Consider the following 20,505-nt stretch of genomic DNA (forward strand, 5'->3'; position numbering starts at 1 on the left):
TTGGGCATGGAAAGAGATTGTGGTAAGTGAAATGAACTACCACCAACAAAAAATAACACACCAAAGTCCAAGTCTTCATCCAGAGAAGGTGGTGTTGTGTATATGGTGGGACTGGGAGGGAGACTTCTGTTATGCGCTCCTTCAGAAAACCGAACAGTTAATTCCAACGAGTACTTCTCCTCGTTTAGGCCAACTTAAGCAAGCACTTGATGTAAGTGTCTAGATTAGTCGACAGAAAATGAATTTATCTTCCATCAGGTAATGTAAGACGCGCATGTTCTTTGATGGCCAGGCAAAACTGTTACAGCTTGGCTTGAAGTTCTGACTCATCTGCCATATTCAGCAAACGCTTGCTCCTTTGGGTTTCTATTAATTTTGCTTTTTTATAAAATTCTTTTTAATGGAAAGAATATTAATTCCCAGGAAGACTTTAAAGGTACCTGAAATAGTTTTTTGCTCAATATAGTTTTGAAAGATGCAATTATAGTTTCCTTGAAAAATGGCAGACGATAGTGGAATAGAACTTTGAATATGTTCAAGCAATAGTTCTAGGTGAAAATGAAAAATATGTTTATTTTTACTTAAAAACCAAAAGAACTTTTTGCAAGGGGCCACTCCCCTCTAACAGCACATATTGTGAATGTCCCAACAACTGGGAAATTCTGCAACTTCACCTAACATCTGCCTGACAGTCTAATGAAATGCTGTTTTTATTAAGGGAATACAAAAATGCTGAAAGAACTGTGACACAGTAAAAATTACTTTGTTGCACCACTCTGAAATTTGAAGTCTCATTGTGAGTTTGGAATATTTTCATGGTTGGATGCCTTAAAAAAACAGCAATTCAAATAAACTTTTAAATGGAAATAGGAAATTACTGAATGTATTACTTAATAGCACATTCTGAAACTACACTTAAGTACTTGAGTTATTGTCAAGAATGAGAGGAAAAAATAAGAATTAATTAATTAGAAGTTTTAATCAAGTTTTATGAGGAAGAATAAATTTTAAAATTGAAGGTAAATGGAAACAATGGAAATCCCACAAGTGAGAACCTTACCATTATCCTGTCACTGTCAATAATGGTGCTCAACCTGTGTGCGATGGTTAGCACAGTACACTGTGCAAATTTCTCATGGATCTTTTTTTGTATTAAATCATCAGTGCTGGAATCAAAGAATTACATTTAGTTAAGTAAAGACAGGTAAAGCAGACTTAAGACTTAAAAATATCACATGATATTTTTTATGTTTTTAAAAATCAATACTTGAGACGTAATCCTGCTCTTAAAAAACTAAGTATAAAAAGTCTTTATTGTTGTTGTTTAGTTGCTTAGTTGTGTCTGACTCTTTTGCAACCTCATGGACTATAACCCACCAGGCTCTTCTGTCCATGGGATTTCCCAGGCAAGAATACTGGAGTGGGTTGCCATTTCCTGCTCCAGGAAATCTTCACAACTCAGGGGAAAGTCTACTTGGAAACTTACTATTTTTCTTAAAACAATGGAAAGCTGTCTTCCCACCAAAATGCTTGAAACTATCAGGAGCTGGATTTACAAATCTAGCTCTCTCAGGATGCCTCATAACAACATTATTACCACGTTTTGGTTTCTTCCCCTGTTTTTTGGAATTAATGTTATCAGGAGATGTCTTTGGGGAAAATAGAGCACATAAAAAACATTTCTCAATCACTAAATAGTTCTCATTTACCATATTTAAAATTCAGATTCCAAGTTTCATGAATCTCAGCTCCATACCTTGGATCCACATGTTCTGTGGCTTCATCAATAATCAATATCTGATTTTTCCTGAGAATAGCCCTGGCAAGGCACACCAGTTGTTTTTGCCCAACACTTAAATTCAATCCAGATTCTACTAATTCAGTATCCATTTTATCAGGAAGCTCTTCGATGACTTCTTTAAGTTGTACCTGTGCATATAGAAAGAAGAATGACATTTTCTTAAACAAACAACTACTGAAGTAGACAAGCCTCTTAGACATTAGAGCTTTGACATCCTCAGGACTTATGTATCTTACATGTACAGCCAGGTGATGGGGAGAGCTCTTTCCAAAGAGTGTTCACTGAGGAAGATGGTGGATTCAAAAAGGTCTCAGTGTTCCCGACACCTACTTAAGGATTAATTAAGAAAGTCTCTCAAAAAACTAAGCTATTTCTCTCAGTGCGATTTGAATAGAAAAGGTAAAAGGATGGATGAGTTAAATTTCCCAAAAATAGAGTTTACTGCAAAGGATTTACTACACTAAAGTAAGTAAATTAAAAACATATATATATATGTTGAGTGTAGGAAGTATGGTTCTCTAAATATATAATCTTATCAGCACCATGATGCAAGGTCCAAATGTCCAAAAAATAAATAAATAAATTCAAACAATGGCAAATTGTACCTCATAAATCAGTAAAGCTAGAGCTATTTTGGTGATGATTTTTTCTCATGTTTAATTCCATAATTGTGAACAAGTCAAGTGCATTTTCTTCAATGTTATAATTTTGAAAAGTTTTTTTCTTGAACTGTAATTTATTTACTATATTATTTTAGTTTCAGGTATACAGCAAAGTGAATCAGTTTATATGTATATTTTTTTTCCTTCAGATTATTTTCCACTGTAACTTACTATCAGCCAGTTCAGTTTAGTCACTCAGTCCTGTTTCACTCTTTGCCACCCCATGGACCGCAGTGCACCAGGCTTCCATCATCAGCGTCCATCACCAACTCCCCGAGCCTGCTCAAACTCATGTCCATCAAGTTGGTGATGCCATCCAACCATCTCATCCTCTGTCGTCTCCTTCTCCTCCTGCCTTCACTCTTTCCCAACATCAGGGTCTTTTCCAATGAGTCAGTTCTTTGCATCAGGTGGCCAAAGGATTGGAGTTTCAGCTTCAGCATCAGTCCTTCCAATGGATATTCAGGACTGATTTCCTTTAGGATGGACTGGTTGGATCTCCTTGAAGTCCAAGGGACTCTCAAGAGTCTTCTCCAACATCACAGTTCAAAAGCATCAATTCTTCAGGGCTCAGCTTTCTTTATGGTCCAACTCTCACATCCATACGTGACTGCTGGAAAAACCATAGCTTTGACTAGATAGATCTTTGTCAGCAAAATAATGTCTCTGCTTTTTAATATGCCATCTAGGTTGATCATAGCTTTTCTTCCAAGGAGCAAGAGTCTTTTAATTTCATGGCTGTAGTCACCATCTGCAGTGATTTTGTAGCCCCCAAAATAAAGTTTCTCACTGTTTCCATTGTTTCCACATCTGTTTGTCATGAAGTGACGGGACAAGATGCCACGATCTTTGTTTTTTGAATGTTGAGTTTTAAGCCAGCTTTTTCACTCTCCTTTTTCACTTTCATCAAGAGGTGCTTTAGTTCTTCTTCGCTTTCTGCCATAACGGTGGTGTCATCTGCATATCTGAGGTTATTGATATTTCTCTTGGCAATCTCGATTCCAGCTTGTGCTTCATCCAGCCCAGCACCTCACATAATGTACTCTGCATGTAAGTACATTAGCAGGGTGACAATATACAGTCTTGACATACTCCTTTCCCAATTTGGAACCAGTCCATTGTTCTATGTCTGGGTCTATCTGTTCCTTCTTGACCTGCATACAAATTTCTCAGGAGGCAGATCGGGTGGTCTGGTATTATCATCTCTTTAAGAATTTTCCATAGTTTGTTGTGATCCACACAATCAAAGGCTCTGCCATAGTCAGTAAAGCAAAGGTAGACATTTTTCTGGAACTCTCTTGCTTTTTCAATGATCCAACAGATGTTGGCGATTTGATCTGTGATTCCTCTGCCTTTTTAAATCCATCTTGAACATCTGGAAGTTCACAGCTCACTTACTGTTGAAGCCTGGCTTGGAGAATTTTGAGCATTACTTTGCTAGCGTGTAAGATGACTGCAACTGTGAAGTAGTTTGAGCATTCTTTGCCATTGCCTTTCTTTGGGATTGGAATGAAAACTGACCTTTTCCAGTCCTGTGGCCACTGCTGAGTTTTCCGAATTTGTTGGCATATTGAGTGCAACACTTTAACAGCATCATCTTTTAGGATTTGAAATAGCTCAACTTGAATTCCATCACTTCCACTACCTTTGTTCATCGTGATGCTTCCTAAGGCCGACTTGACTGCACACTCCAGGATGTCTGGCTCTAGGTGAGGGATCACACCATCATGGTTATCTGGATCATTAAGCTCTTCTTTGTATAGTTCTTCTATGTATTCTTGCCACCTTTCCTTAATATCTTCTACTTCTGTTGGGTCCATACCATTTCTGTCCTTTATTGTGCCCATCTTTGATGAAACGTTCCCTTTTTATCTCTAATTTTCTTGAAGAGATCTCTAGTCTTTCCCATTCTATTGTTTTCCTTTATTTCTTTTCATTTTTCACTTAGGAAGGCTTCCTTATGTCTCCTTGTTATTCTTTGGAACTCTTCATTTAGATGAGTATATATTTCCTTTTCTCCTTTGCCTTTCACTTCTTTCTTTTCTCAGCTATTTGTAAGCCCTCCTCAGGCAACAATTTTGCCTTTTTGCATTTCTTTTTATTGGGGATGGTTTTGGTCACTGCCTCCTGTACAATGTCATGAACCTCCGTCCATAGTTCTTCAGGCACTCTGTCTATCAGATCTAATCCCTTGCTGTAAGGTACTCTAGTTCCCTGTGCTATACAGTAAATCCTTGTTGCTTCTCTATTTTATATATATTAGTTTGTATCTGTGGATTTCATACTCCTGATTGATCCCTCTCTTTCCCCTTTGGTAATCATAAGTTTATTTTCTATGTCTGTGAGTCTGTTTCTTTTTATATATACATTAATTTGCTTTATTTTTTAGAATCCATATATAAGTGATATCATATAATGTTTGTCTTTCCCTGACTTCACTCACTTAGGATGATTTTCTAGGTCTATCCATGTTGCTGTGAATAGCAATATTTTATTGATTTTTATGTCTGTATAACACTATATACATACATATATACATATAAAACATAGATATATTTATGTGTGTACGTTGCCACATCTTCTGAAACCAATTGTCTGTTGATAGAAACTTGAGTTCCTTCTATATCTTGGCTATTGCATATAGTGCAGTAATGAACCCTGGGGTACATGTTCTTTTCAAATTAGTATTTCCATTTTCCCCAGATATATACCCAGGAGTATAATTGCTGGATCATCTGGTAACTCTATTTTTAGTTTTTTTAGGAACTTCCATACTGTTTTCCACACACCAATTTACATTCCCACCAACAGTGTGTTGGGGATTTCCCAAGTGGCTCAATGGTAAAAAATCCAGCTGCCAATGAAGGAGATGAGAGAAATGTGGTCCCTGGGTCAGGAAGATCCTCTGGAGAAGGAAATGACAACCCACTCCAGTATTCCTGCCTGGAAAATCCTGTGGACAGAGAAGTCTGGCAGGCTACAGTTCATAGGGTTGCCAAGAGTCAAACATGACTGAGCATAAACACACACAGCAGTGTGTTGGAGTTCCTTTTTTCCCACATCTTCTCTAGCATTTATTATTTATAGACTTTTTGATGATAGCCATTCTGACTGGTATGAGTTGGTACCTCATTGTGGTTTTGATTTGCATTTCTCTAATAATTAATAATGCTGAGCATCTTTTCATGTGTCTATTGGCCATCTGTATGTCTTCTTTGAAGAATTTCATGAATGTTTTTCAGTGAAAACTCAGGAAAAACAAGACCACGACACAAGAAGTTATTTCCCCCAGACTATGGGTATAGGTGATATTTGTATTAATCTATCCTCATAAAATAAAAATTGGAAGATTAAATAATCAACTTTTTAACTGCCAAAGATAATCTGAAACTATACTGAGTTGCAGGGGTCAGTTCAATGAATATTTGTTTTAGAGAAATATTATAGATTAAGAACAAAATTCAGACTGTGCTTGAAATTAAAGAACAGAGAGTAAATACACTTCAAATTAAAGGACTAAAGATAGATGAGTGATGGCCAATTAGCAGGTACACAGAATTACAAAGGCAAATTACAAAACACCAGGGTGAGTGGGCAATATTTTCATGGTATCCTAAATGCTGGAGTACTTCCATGAATGTTATCCTGAATTGTGTTCCTTATGAAAGTCTAGTCCATAGAAATGGGAATTCTGAGTAAGGATTAAATATGGTATTAGTATTTAGTGATAGCAGGAAGGGTATGCAAAATCTGAAGGATAAGATATGGACTATGAGGCAAGTGGCTGCAATGAAAATTCTCAAATGGAGGTCAGCTTAATCACCCCCACCCCTGCCACCTCATTACAAGGAAGAGGCCTTACTGAATATTCTATGAAACATATTCCATAAATCTAAACTCAAGTGATAAGACTGATCAAGAGTGTAACACAGGCAAGACTTTCTCACTTTTCCTTCTGAGTTGACTTTGGTAATCCTTGTAAATGCAAATTGGTCTTTCTTAAGACTGACATCATGACTGTGAGGAAATAACCTCAAACCTACTGGTGACTCAGATGATATCTCATCACTAATCTGGTTTTTACTTTCCTTCAAGTTGTCTATATATGCCTGACAAGGAATAAGCTGTTGTGAGGTGAAAATGTTTTCCAAACTAATGGTTTTCTGAGACTCTAACTTCATTTATGGATCAGGGATGGTTATGACAATGCTACAAATAATAAGACCTTTTGTAGTGTAATCATATAATCAGGTTATAATTATTTGAATGGAAAAAAGTAGACAATAACTAGAAGTTACAGCTGGAGAGTCTGAAAACATATTAGATAATAGTGTAATGCAGCGAACTGAAGTGAAAGTCACTCAGTCGTATCCAACTCTTTGAGACCCCATGGACTACAGTCCATGGAATTCTCCAGGCCAGAATACTGGAGTAGGTAAACTTTCCCTTCTCCAGGGGTTCTTCTCAACTCAGGGATCAAACCCAGGTCTCCCACATTGCAGGTGGATTCTTTACCAGCTGAGCCACAAGGGAAGCCCAAGAATACTGGAGTGGATAGCCTATCCCTTCTCCAGCGGATCTTCCAGACCCAGGAATCCATCTGAGGTCTCCTGCATTGCAGGCAGATTCTTTACCAACTGAGCTCTCAGGGAAGCCAAATAGTGTAATATTACTATTAAATTTCTTGAGTGAGATATTAGTATAATGTTATTAGGAACATTAGGAGAATGTTCTTGTTTTTAAAAAGTGCATGTTTGTGTACTTAGGATGAGTTGCAACTTTAAAAAAAGTTTCCACAACTTACTTTCAAACAGTTCAGCAAAATATAGATGATAGTAGAGAGAAAGAAAATACAGGAAAAAAATCAACAACTGGTGAATTTTGGTGAAGTTATATATGTGTTCATCATACCATTCCTTGCATGTTCCTGTGATTTGAAGGTTTTAAAACAGAAAATTGGGACCTTGAACCTAGACAGTCTAGGCATAAGTCCTGCCTGGTCTACCAACTGGGAAATTTCCTGAGCTTAATCTATCTTAGCTTCCTAAACTCTAAATAAGACTATAATATTGTAATGAAGCGTTTTCCTCCTAACATTGTTAGAGTATAATGTGAGTCAGTATGTGGAGAATCTACAGCAGAGGTTGATATGAAGAGATCAACAGAATTGCCCATTGTTAATAGTGCTGTCAGCTATCCTCTCCTCATGTTCTACTTTATTTTTCTCTCTGCCTGTTTCAGTACTGAGACTTCATTACACACACATTGGTGGTTTGTTTTTTACCTTTTCTATAAGAAGATAAACTCCAAAAGGATAGAGACTTTGTCTCTTCTGGTAACTGTGATAGCCCCAGAATCTGCAACACTGCCTATCCAAAAAACTCTCAATACACATTTGTTGGAAGAATGAATGAAGCGACAAGTGCATCTTGTCTTGTGACACAACCTGTTTCTATAAGATAGGAAATAAATCCATACATAATTTTATATAATACTATTTTCTCATTAAATATCATTGTAAAAGAAATATATTCCTTATAACAACAATTAACTGGCCCCAAGATATCATAATATCTAACTTTATGGAAACCTTTTTTTAAAAAGTTGGTGATTGAAGAAAAACAGAGAAAATAGCACTATTTGAAATTACATATCTTGTATAGAATAGTTCATATCATTTTTGAGCTTGGGAAAATAATAAACTACAGAAAAACTGAAAATAATAAGCTGAACTTATAAGACACCTCAGTTCTATCATCATAAACACTTTCAAATAACCTAGTAAATAAATCATCTTTCTCAACCAGGTGCCAACGTCCCTCACAGAAGGTTAACACAGATGTAAGATGGTTTCTACATTTTGTGAAACCTCCTTACTTTTCAAAATGAAAGGCTGGTGTGGGCTGAAAAGAGACAGTGAAATGCAGTCAGCAAATGGGGAAGAGCTATTACCAGAGCAGAGCCAGCAGTAAATGAAATAAAGGGGGAGCTTGTTCACCTAAATACAAAGCCCTGGGAAATGGGCCTGTGACCTGTTGCCATAGCAAGGCTGAACCGCATGCACAGGTTGCTAATGCCTAGATTTCTGTATCTTGCCTTCCTGTGTGATGAGAGCTACTTGTATTTTAAGAGAGATACTATCAATGGTTCACATAACTGGATGTTTTCTGCACAATTTTGACATGACATACTATATTCTCAATTGTAAACTCCTGGATCAAAACTGGTTTGTTTTTTCAGAGAAAGCAACACACTGCTGACTCATTTCCAGAGTTTTATCTACTCTGCTCTTTTAATCTTTGAGTGATAAAGTGCTTCATCTTTAAGCACTACTCTATATATTTGTAGAGCTGCTATTTTTTTTTAGGTGCTCTAACTTCTAATGAACATTCTTCAGTGTATAGTAAGTTGGCTATTTTTCAGAAATTGAAAAACATATTTTTAACATATTTTGAAAAATAACCAAGATGAGAGGGACAGCATCCATAGGCCTATCTCCCTTATGGACGTCCATCTCTAACAGGAGAGAATGAGAAGGCAGAAATAGAGGACTTAAAAAAATTTTTAAAGCATCTTTTCCTTTTAGTTAAAGTTCTTAAAGAGTAAAATGGGTGCCCTCTTACTCTCAGGTAAACTGTATTAGTTTTGATTGGCAGTTTCACTTTGGCTTTATTTATAAAGCAATGGCTGGGGTTTTTAATCCACCTAAAAACTGACCTCATTGCTTAAACTGAGAAATCATCCCATCATGGTGTTCCTCTAGGAATTACTTCTTTATGAGATTTACATGTTTTCCAGTGGAGATCGGTAAACAATATATACAAAGGACATAAAGAAATAATTCCCAGAGGAACACAATGATGGGATGATTTCTCACTTTAAGATATATCACTAAAATAATAGGGTTAATTTCAGAAGCAATACATGGAAACCACACACTTCACTTTGTGACATAAACTCATATTTATTTCTGTGTATGGAAAGTTCCAAATGTAGTCTAAATAAATGTAGATCTTAGTATCATGTACCAGTCATCATTTTAGAATTGAGAGGCTACAAAATTTTATTTTAATTTTAGCTCCTTCAGGTGAATTAACAAGTTTTAGGGCCAAGTTCTAAGAGAGTTTTTAACAGGATTTATTTCCAATTAGCATTTCTTTTCTGTCCATGGAATAATGTTTTTTAAAATTTTAAAGTAATTTTTTGTAGAATCTCTGAAGAGAGATCTCAAGCTCAGAAATAAGTAGGGCTATACCAGAGCTTCCAGTTTAAAATGTGTCCCAATTTCACCAGTAAATGCATCCTATGACCTCAAGAGCAGTCTATCATCTTACCTTTATTTACACTTGGTGGTTTATTGTTCCCACCTCTTTTCTTCTAGAATGTCACTGTAGAAAGACTTACAAACTTAAATGAAATCAGAGGCCCACTGTTTTCCAATTAGGTTAAGGTGAAGTAACCAGCCTGATTTAGGAAAATAAAATTCCCACAATTGCTGGAAAGCAGGGTGGGTGTGTAAATACCCAATGCTGACAACGTTCAGAAACCAGAATTATTGGCAGGAAATTGTCAGACCTCCAAATCTGCTGACTCATAGTCAAAGGCTTTCTATAAATTACACATCTCAGTGCTATCCCTGGAAAAGTGACACCAAAAGATAAAAACACTGATTCAAAACAACAATGTGAGCAATTGCTTTCTGGTATTTTTGACACACACACACACACAAAATTAAGAAATAAGGTACAATTCTCTAAAATGAGAGAAAATAAATATCAGTGCCTATTTGTACAACACATACTCTTTCAAGGCAAAAGACCTGGCTAGGTATTTTCTATGAGAGCCTAGAAGTCTGCCTATTATTTAGAAGTCTAGGTAGAGTTTCTGCCATCAGTACCTTAGAATAAATTTGCAAAACTAGGGAAAATGCACAGAAATAAATAATATTAAAAATTTTTTAAAAAGAGCATCTTAACAGTCAAAATCCTTTTCATACAAGACCAAGGAGATTCAAAGTAGTGGGCCAGAGAGAAACATGGCACAAATAATAGAAAATCCTCTAGAAATGAACTTAGTACAAAGCCTCTCTTAGTACAAACTCTCAGCTCCAGAGTTCTGTTACCAGCATATGCTCTGCAGCATTGAATGATGCAACTGCTAATAAATAATTATCACTTTTCAAATGTATAATATATCTTTAATAAACTCTTTCTTATGAAATTTCATGCCATGTTACTGGCATGATCTCATTTATCTTTCTGTTAATAATGAAAAACAACTGATATCTCCACATAGTAGATACTTCCTAAGATCAAAGGAATAAAATGAATGTTGCAAATTAAGGTATTTAATTCACTAGGTCACTAGTAGAATTTGAACACATAATTTTACCTTCTAGTTTAGTGTTCTACTAAGGGCAAGAAACGTAATGTATCTAATTGCTTTGGGTTCTAGGGAAAAAGGTAAAATGGAAACATGATGCATTATACTGTTGGTTTTCATAAGTACTCATTTCATCTTACATACATTTTAAGTACACCCATGTCATCAATGTTCTCCTAGGAGGTAAATGAAGTCAATTAAACTGTTAAGCACCCTTAATTACCTACAATGCTTTTAAATGTACACACACATTAGATATTGAAGCTAACAAGTTTATCATATTTAATAAATTACCTCTTCTAAGACATTCCATAGTTCCTCATCTGTATGCTTATTAAAGGGATCCAGATTTTCCCTCATTGTTCCAGTGAACACAATAGGATCCTAAATACAACAAAATAGAGAATGTTATTACTGCAGCCTCTTCATTTCATTCCAGTTTTTAGAGAACAGACTTAAAATGAAAAAAAAAAAAAAACACAAAGTTTACTACAATCATTAATAATAAGGTTGCAAATCAGTTCAATTCAGTTCAGTCACTCAGTCATGTCCAACTCTTTGTGACCCCATGGACTGCTGCAAAACACCAGGCTGCCCTGCCCTTCACCAACTCCCGGAGTTTACTCAAACTCGTGTCCATTGAGTCAGTGATGCCATCCAACCATCTCATCCTCTGTCGTCCCCTTCTCTTCCTACCTTCAATCTTTCCCAGCACCAGGGTCTTTTCAAATGAGTCAGTTCTTCACATCAGGTGGCCAAAGTATTGGAGTTTTAGCCTCAGCATCAGTCCTTCCAATGAATATCCAGAACTGATTTCCTTTAGGAGGGACTGGTTGGATCTCCTTGCAGTCCAAGGGACTCTCAAGAGTCCTCTCCAACACCACAGTTCAAAAGCATCAATTCTTTTGTGTTCAGCTTTCTTTATACTCCAACTTTCACATCTATACATGACTACTGGAAAAACCATAGCTTTGACTAGATGGACCTTTGTCGGCAAAGTCATGTTTCTGCTTTTTAATATGCTGTCTAGGTTGGTCATAGCTTTTCTTCCAAGGAGCAAGTGTCTTTTAATTTCATGGCTGTAATTACCAACTGCAGTGATTCTGGAGACCCCAAAAATAAAATCTCTCACTGTTTCCATTGTTTCCCCATCTGTTTGTCATGAAGTGATAGGATCGGATATCATGATCTTAGTTTTCTGAATGTTGAGTTTTAAGCCAACTTTTTCACTCTCCTTTTTCACTTTCATCAAGAGGAACTTTAGCTCTTCTTTGCTTTCTGCCATAAGGGTAATGTCATCTGCATATCTAAGGTTATTGATATTTCTCCCAGCAATCTTGATTCCAGCTTGTGCTTCATCCAGCCCAGCATTTTTCATGATATATTCTGCATATAAGTTAAATAACCAGGGTGACAATATATAACCTTGACATACTCCTTTCCTGATTTGGAACCAATCTGTTATTCCATGTCCAGTTCTAACTGTTGCTTCTTGACCTGCATGCAGATTTCTCAAGAGGCAAGTAGGGTGGTCTGATATTCCCATTTCTTTAAGAATTTACCAGAGTTTGTTGTGATGCACACAATGAAAGGTTTTGGCATAGTCAATAAAGCAGAACTAGATGTTTTTCTGGAACTCTTTTGCTTTTTCAATGATTCAACAGTTGCTAGCAATTTGATCTCTGGTTCCTCTGCCTTTTCTAAATCTAACTTGAACATCTAGAATTTCACAGTTCACTTACTGTCAAAGCCTGGCTTGGAGAATTTTGAGCATGACTTTGCTAGCATGTGAGATAAGTGCAATTGTGCAGTAATATGAACATTCTTTGACATTGCCTTTCTTTGAGATTTGAATGAAAACTGACCTTTTCAGTCCTGTGGCCACTCATGAGTTTTCCAAATTTGTTGGCATATTGAGTGCAGCACTCTAACAGCATCACCTTTTAGGATTTGAAATAACTCAACTGGAATTCCATCCATCACCTCCACTAACTTCGTTCATAGTGATACTTCCTAAGGTCCACTTAACTTCACACCAGCATGTCTTACTCTAGATGGATATCACAGCATCATGATTATTTGGGTCATGAAGATCTTTTTTGTATAGTTCTTGTGTATTCTTGCCACCTCTTATTAACATCTTCTGCTTCTGTTAGGTCCATACCATTTCTGTCCTTTATTGTGCCCATCTTTGCATGAAATGTTCCCTCGGTATCTCTAATTTTCTTGAAGAGATCTCTAGTCTTTCCCATTCTATAGTTTTCCTCTATTTCTCTGCACTGATCACTGAGGAAGTCTTTCTTATCTCTCCTTCCTAAGACTGAGCAACTGAAACTAAAAATTAAGTTTAAGCATTTCCCATTGCAATAAGGGTACCCACTTACATCTATACTGCTAGTTTAAAAGGATATATTGGGAGATTATGCATGTTCATTTAGCTGTAGTAGATGGAAGAACATAGTTTAATAAATAAGAGCATTTCCCTTTGTTTGACATGCCAAATATATATCTCAAAATCAGTAGAATTTTCATCAAAGCTTGTTGAATAAAAAGAATTATCTATTGAAATATGAACTGTAGATCTGACTGTAAAAGTGCTCACAGTAGACACATATGCAAGGGCAGATAAGGATCAAAGTAACAACAACAGATATTATTATTACAGTACCCACCTCTAGGCAATGAATAAACTAATCTTATAAATAAGCATTATAAAGATGTTTACAGGCAGAACACTTCAGTGTAGAGATTTACAGTAGAACATAAAAACTTCTTATAAATATACACTAAATTTATTGGTCTAAGTATATTCTTTCTGAAGGTACACAATTAAATATCATTTAATGAGAATTAGACAGTTAGAGGAGCCTAGTGTGCTACAGGTCACAAAGTGCTGGACATAACAACTGAACAACAACAATAAGAGTTAGCTGGCACAGCAGAATCAGGAAAATAAATGCTCATTGTCAATATAGTGTTTTAAATGGAGTACTAGCTTCAAATCTGTTTTTCATCATGGCATAAAGTTGATACTTTTTAAATTTAACACTTCATACCATATTTAGTAGTAATTTTTCCCTTGTTACTACTGTAAGTTCATATTAGACATGTGACACAAAAATGGCCACTCTGAATCAGAGCATTTAGTGTAGCAAATTGATAATCCCTCAACACAACTGCAAGCCTGAAAACCTCAGTCTTACTGGACCTTTTTATATGCTCCTGGAAGATAAGACTTTCATTATCTTACAAAGAATCTCTGCCCACTAACCCGATGCTTAAAACCGCCTGGGACCTACACAAAAATCATACAACTGGTTACAAATGGGGCAGATACAGAACAACAGTTTTAATGATTTGAGTCCCAAACCAGGAAACTGCCCTCCACTAATGTAATGAAGCGTAACTACAGCTGCTGCTTCCTTGAGTCCTAAAAGCTCTGTCCTCATTTCTAATCTGAGAACCTTTAAGGTGCAGCTCATCTCCCTGCTTTAAGAATAGGGACCCAGAGTTGTTTTAAAATCTTAGTGTGCTTCCTTTTTTTTTTTTTGTAACCCTGTAGCCTCTAAACGAGTTCAATCCCTGGCTCAGGAAGATCCCTGGAGGAGAAAATGGCACTCCAGTATTCTTGCCTGGAGAATCCCATGGACAGAGGAGCCTGACAGGCTACAATCCGTGGGGGTCACAAAGAGTCAGACACAACTGAAGAGACTTAGCAGCAGCAGCCTCTAAATGAACTGATCATCATCCATATTCAGAAGAAAGAATATTGCTTGCCAGCAAAAGAAATGAATATAAGTCCTGTAAAGTTCTCTTTTGGTAGCTCCAAGGAACAGTTCAAAGGGACTTAACAAAAACTTCTGACTGCATTGGTCTAGATCCTAGTAATAGAACATCAATCTCTTCTGAGTTTTGTTCCCAATGAGGAAAAAAAAGGGAAAGAAAGCCAGGTAATTTGGGATGTCTTAGAGAGAGACAGCTCTGATTTACCTCTTTCAACTTACTATAGAAAGCTCAGGAAATAGAAATACCAAAAGAGCATAGTAGGCTATTTTAAAAAAAAATAGCTAACTTTTGCCTTGATTTTTCAAAAACCTATTACATATAAAAATGAATCCATTTAATCATAATAAACAGATCTGTGCTGATCTGTGCCAACCCTTGGTCTGTAATCATAAACACTCAATTTGCAAGGCATCTCTCTTCAACTGAAAACATTTTCTTTGTGCCAACAGCATAAGGGTCTCTAGGTGCAGAGAGTCATCCAAAGAAGTTTTGAAATCCATTTTTTCAGATTATTTTAGATAAGCAGCTACTACTTGAATGTAATCACTCTGTGGTGTTCTTTCTGGGGAACATAACTACTTCACATCATGAGCATAAAGGATGCACACACTTCAGCTCCCTGTTGTTTAAGGAAAGTACCTAGGAACTGCTTTCAGTTTTTACTTATTCCTGAAATTTTGAATACAAATTGAGGAGTATTTTCTTAAGAATATAGTATTTGTTTCTGAAAGCTTCCCACCACCCCCCATGACTCCAGGACTGATGCTCTAAGACACCATTTCCCTGCCTCTGGCTCCTATGCAGGTGCTTGGTGCTATCACATCTCTCCCAGTTCTGACTTGCTCGTGGTGGGGTCAACAGTGATGGAGATGAACCTAGCAGGGAGAAAGAGAGAAAGAGAAATGATCCCAGAAGCTCGCTGCTGCTCCCAGGATCACAGGGAGCAGGGAGCCAGGGAAGATGGTGTGGGCCTGGCTCACCTGAGTGGGGCAACTCAAAGAAACAGCCTTGGGCTCCCCCTCTGCAGAGTCTCCTCTCAGCTTCCTAGGTTCCCTAAATCAGGGTGTTGAGACACAAGCATCACTGCTTCCTACTCCTTTGGGGAAGGGGGATATAAGCTTTCTGCACTCAGACAAGTAACTTTAAGTAATCAAGTCAACAGACTTTTCCATCTCTATAGTCAGCAAGACACTGTAAAGAGAAAAGACTCTTGGCTGGGGAGGGCTAAGATTTTAAGTATCTTCTGACATTTATTAGCCCATGACACATAGTGAATAAACTTGTTTCTAAACTGATACTGTTCAAGTGAAGGACATAGCACTGGGAGAAATATCTTCCTATTTTGATCTATACTTATTCACTTTTGTTACATTTTAGAGAATTGCCAAAATGTTTCCTGAAAATTATACTTCTTTAAGAAGCAGAACAAAGGAAAACAGAATCAGAGACCAAGAAGAAATGGTCAATTCAAATTTCCACCATCACAGCAGCCAGATACTGGTTTTATATGAAGCATCCCATACACAGACCTATTAAGTCCTCACAATAGCTCAAGGAGTTGGTACTTATTGGCTGCCTTGTAAGGGAGAGAATATTGAGATGCACAGAGATGGAATTCCATATCCCATATTCTTCTTCACTACTCTACTGCTTGCCTGCTTGTTGTTGTTGTTCAGTCACTAAGTTCTGACTCTTTGCGACTCTATAGACTGCAGCACACCAGGCTTCCAAGTCCTTCACTATCTCCAGAGTTTGCTCAAACTCATGTCCATTGGGTCAATGATGCCATCCAACCATGTCATCCTCTGTCACCCCCTTCTCCTCCTTCCTGCAATCTTTCCCAGCATCAGGGTCTTTTCTAAAGAGTCAGTTCTTTACATCAAGTGGCCAAAGTATTGGAGCTTCAATTTCAGCATTGGTCCTTCCAATGAATATTCAGAGTTGATTTCCTTTAGGACTGACTGGCTTGATCTCCTTGTTGAAGAGACTCTCAAGCATCTTCTCCAACACCACAGTTTGAAAGCATCAAATCTTCAGTGCTCATCCTTCTTTATGGTCCAACTCTCACATCCATGCATGACTATTAGAAAAGCCATAGCTTTGTCTATACAGAACTTTGTCAGCAAAGTGATGTCTCTGCTTTTTAATATGCTGTCTGGGTTTGTCATAGTTTTTCTTCCAAGGAGCAAGTGTCTCTTAATTTCATGGCTGCAGCCACCATCTGCAATGATTTTTATGAAAAGGACATCTTTTTTTGGTATTAGTTCTAGAAGGTCTTATAGGTCTAGATAGAACCATTCAGCTTCACCTTGTTCAGCATTAGTTGTTGGGGCATAGACTTGGATTACTGTGATGTAGAATGGTTTGCCTTGAAAACAAACCAAGATTATTCTGTCATTTTTGAGATTGCACCCAAGTACTGCATTTCAGACTCTTTTGTTGATTATGAAGGCTACTCCATTTCTTCTAAGAGATTCTTGCCCACAGTAGTAGATATAATGGTCATCTGAATTAAATTCACCTATTCCTATTCATTTTAGTTCACTGATTTCTAAAATGTTGATGTTCACTCTCGACATCTCCTGTTTGACCACTTCCAATTTACCTTGATTCATGGGCCTAACATTCCAGGTTCCTCTGCAATATTGTTCTTTACAGCATCAGACTTTACTTTTACCACCAGACACATCCACAACTGGGCGTTGCTTCCACTTTGGTTCAGCCTCTTTATTCCTTCTGGAGCTATTTCTCCATTCTTCTCCAGTAGCATACTGGAAACCTACTGACCTGAGGGGTTCATCTTTCAGTATCATATCTTTTTGCCTTTTCATACTGTTTATTGGGTTCTCAACACAAGAATCCTGAAGTGATTTTCTTGCCTCATTAAATTTTTTTATTAATCACTCATTTATTAAAGTCTCCCCAATGCATCCATACACTCTGTAATCCTTAAAGTCCCACAGTTCCACAAAAAGCCCTGCAGGGAGATAATCACCTTTAAAAAGTTAACTTTATTTCCCATAGCAAAATTCCATCAGTAAGACACAACCTGTGTTTCCCTATAGAATCCTCTCCAGTGCTAAATTATTTGTCATATTGTTTTCAGAATTGAGTGTTATCAGTGGATAAGACTGTGGCATCTGGCAAAATTTTAAGTCTAGAAATCTATCTGGATAAGTTATTAAATCACATACGCACAAACCAAAAGAACAAACAACAAAACCTGGCTTCTGATTAAAGTATCTGCTGAAAATACCTGCTGTTAAAAATATGCTCTACTGAGGGGGAAAATATTAACCCTTTCATTCATTTTTAAAATCAATCAAATTAAAAGCAATTAAACTTAGATACTGGATGAAAAGAACATGTGAGAATGTTCTGATGTACATACTTGAGGTATGATTGACATTTTCTTCCTTAAATCATGAAGTCCAATTTCAGTTATCAAGATCCTATCAATCCACACTCTACCTTCAGGCTCTGACAATCTAAAGAGGGCAGCAATGAAAGAACTTTTTCCAGCTCCTGTTCTTCCCACGATGCCAACCTGTGAAGAGATCCAGGAGGGATTAAGAACTAACAATATGCAACAAACCTGGGAGAAACTCTGGTGGTTGAAGATGAATTTTAAAAGCTCTATATTGAATATAGTCTATATATTTTTCAACCATGGCACTATTGACATTTTTGCTTAAATACTTCATTGTTATGGTGTGGGAGGCTGTCCTGTGTATTGTAGGATGGTTAGCAGCAGCCATGGACTCTACCCTCTAGAGGCCAGAAGCACCCCTAAACTGTCAACCAAAAATGTCAGACATTGACAAATGTCTTCGAGTTGAGATCCCCTGGTCCAAAGAAGAATTAAAAATAACAAAATCAATCTATTAGCAACAAAAAATCAGAAGTTGCTTAAGTGTTCCACAAGAAATAAATCTTTAGTTTTTATTTCTACTGTCTGTATATTTTGAACCTTGAGAATTTTGTGGATAATTTCATAGAGATATCAACAAGTCAAATCAGAACTGTTACATATAAATAAGTATACATTTCCCCAGAGTTCTATTATTTAAAAGGGCTTATACTCTGGGCTTCCCAGGTAGCACTGGTGGTAAAGAACCTGCTCATCAATGCAGGAGATGTCAATGATGCAGGTTCAATCCCTAGGTTGGAAAGATTCCCTGGAGTAGGAAATGGCAACTCATTCCAGTATTCTTGCCTGGAGAATCCCATGGACAGAGGAGAATGGCAAGCTAAAGTCCATAGGGTTACAAACAGTCAGACATGACTGAGCGACTGAGAACACACACATTCTCTGGTAGAGAAACTAAAGCACTTCAAGGTATTAAATGCCTTGGTTATGTTCTGTCTTGAAAGAAATCATTTTAAAATTGTAAAATACTCATCTCAGTGTCTTAAGATACAGTAGCCAGTAAGCAAAACACATATAATAAAACCAACAACAACACAAAAAACATTTGCTATTTATATGGAACCTTGCATCTGAACAGTTCAAAAGGCATTGTACAAACAAATTAATACTTATAGTTAAACCTTGGAAAGATATATGTCAAGTATCAGTCTGGTTATTTAAAACCAAGGCAGAAAGAAATCAGTACATTAAAAATAAGATCAAAGAATCACAATAATGCAGGTAAAATGCTGGTTAGGAATGAAACTGTATTATAAAATTTGGCTTTTCACTGTGTGCTATAAACATCTGTAGCCTAGACATGGAAGCAAATTAAATGTCCATTAACAGAGGAATTGATAAAGAAGATATGATACGTATATAAAGGGAATACTACTCAGCCATAAAAAGTCATGAAATGTTACCATTTGCAGCAACATGGATGGACCAAGAGATTATACTACATGAAGTAAATCAGACAAAGGCAAAGCAAATGTCATGTTATCACTTACATGTGGGATCTTAAAAAAAAGATACAAATGAACTTATTTACAAAACAGAAACAGACTCACAGACATAGAAAACAAATTTATGGTTACCAAAGGGGAAAGTGGGGGGGGGGAGTAAATTAGGAACTTTGGAGTAACATATACACATTACTTCTGGCGGAGGGCATGAAAACCCACTCTATTATTCCTGCCTGGAGAATCCCCATGGACAGAAGAGCCTGGCGGGCTACAGACTGTGGGGTCGCAGAGTCAGACACGATTGAGCAACTAAGCATAGCACAGCACATACACATTACCATACACATAAAATAAAAACACAGCACATACACAAAATTAAAAAGTCCTACCCTATAGCTTCCCTGGTGGTTCAGATGGTAAAGCATCTGCCTGCAATGTGGGAGACCCAGATTCAATCCCTGGGTCTAGAAGATCCCAGAGAAGGAAATGGCAACCCACTCCAGTACCCTTGCCTGGAAAAATCTTATGGATGGAGGAGCCTGGTGGGCTACAGTCCATGGGGTCACAAAGAGTAGGATACGACTGAGCAACTTCACTTCACCATATAGCACAAGGAACTATACTCAGTACTTTGTAATAACCTATATGCAAAAAGAATCTATACATCTGAATCACTTTGCTATACACCTAAAAGTAACACATTATAAATTAACTATACTTCAATAATAATGAATAAAAGCATGTATACAGAAACTGGCTTTTTCATAGCAATGAGCTTGCATAACTGCAGATTCCCTAGTGAGAGATTCTCAAAAGATGATTTCCTATCTATTTAGGAATTTGGAATTGATGATGGGCATAAGACATGCTTTCAATCATTTATAAATTAATTCAGTCAGTAAATTTTTAAAATTCACAGCTTTAAACAGAGAAGAATTAAATCTTTCTGAGCACTGATTATATTCTGGGAACCTTACATATTTTCTCATTTGAATACCT

The 20,505-nt window shown here is 36.9% G+C and overlaps 1 protein-coding gene across 2 annotated transcripts in view; it reads right to left on the reverse strand.

Annotated features, from left to right (window-relative positions):
- LOC102179751 (multidrug resistance-associated protein 4-like) overlaps nt 1-20,505 on the reverse strand; it is a 607,813-nt gene that overhangs the window by 311,399 nt on the left and 275,909 nt on the right. For both annotated transcript variants that reach the window (XM_018056446.1, XM_018056445.1), the window contains 4 exons: nt 18,023-18,178; nt 11,140-11,229; nt 1,757-1,929; nt 1,061-1,166 (listed from right to left, as the gene is read on the reverse strand). In XM_018056446.1, the coding sequence (XP_017911935.1) occupies nt 1,061-1,166; nt 1,757-1,929; nt 11,140-11,229; nt 18,023-18,178 (525 nt within the window). The remainder of the gene's footprint in view (nt 1-1,060; nt 1,167-1,756; nt 1,930-11,139; nt 11,230-18,022; nt 18,179-20,505) is intronic.

Source organism: Capra hircus, chromosome 12 (assembly GCF_001704415.2).
Source record: "Capra hircus breed San Clemente chromosome 12, ASM170441v1, whole genome shotgun sequence".
In the NCBI taxonomy this organism is placed as follows: domain Eukaryota; kingdom Metazoa; phylum Chordata; class Mammalia; order Artiodactyla; family Bovidae; genus Capra; species Capra hircus.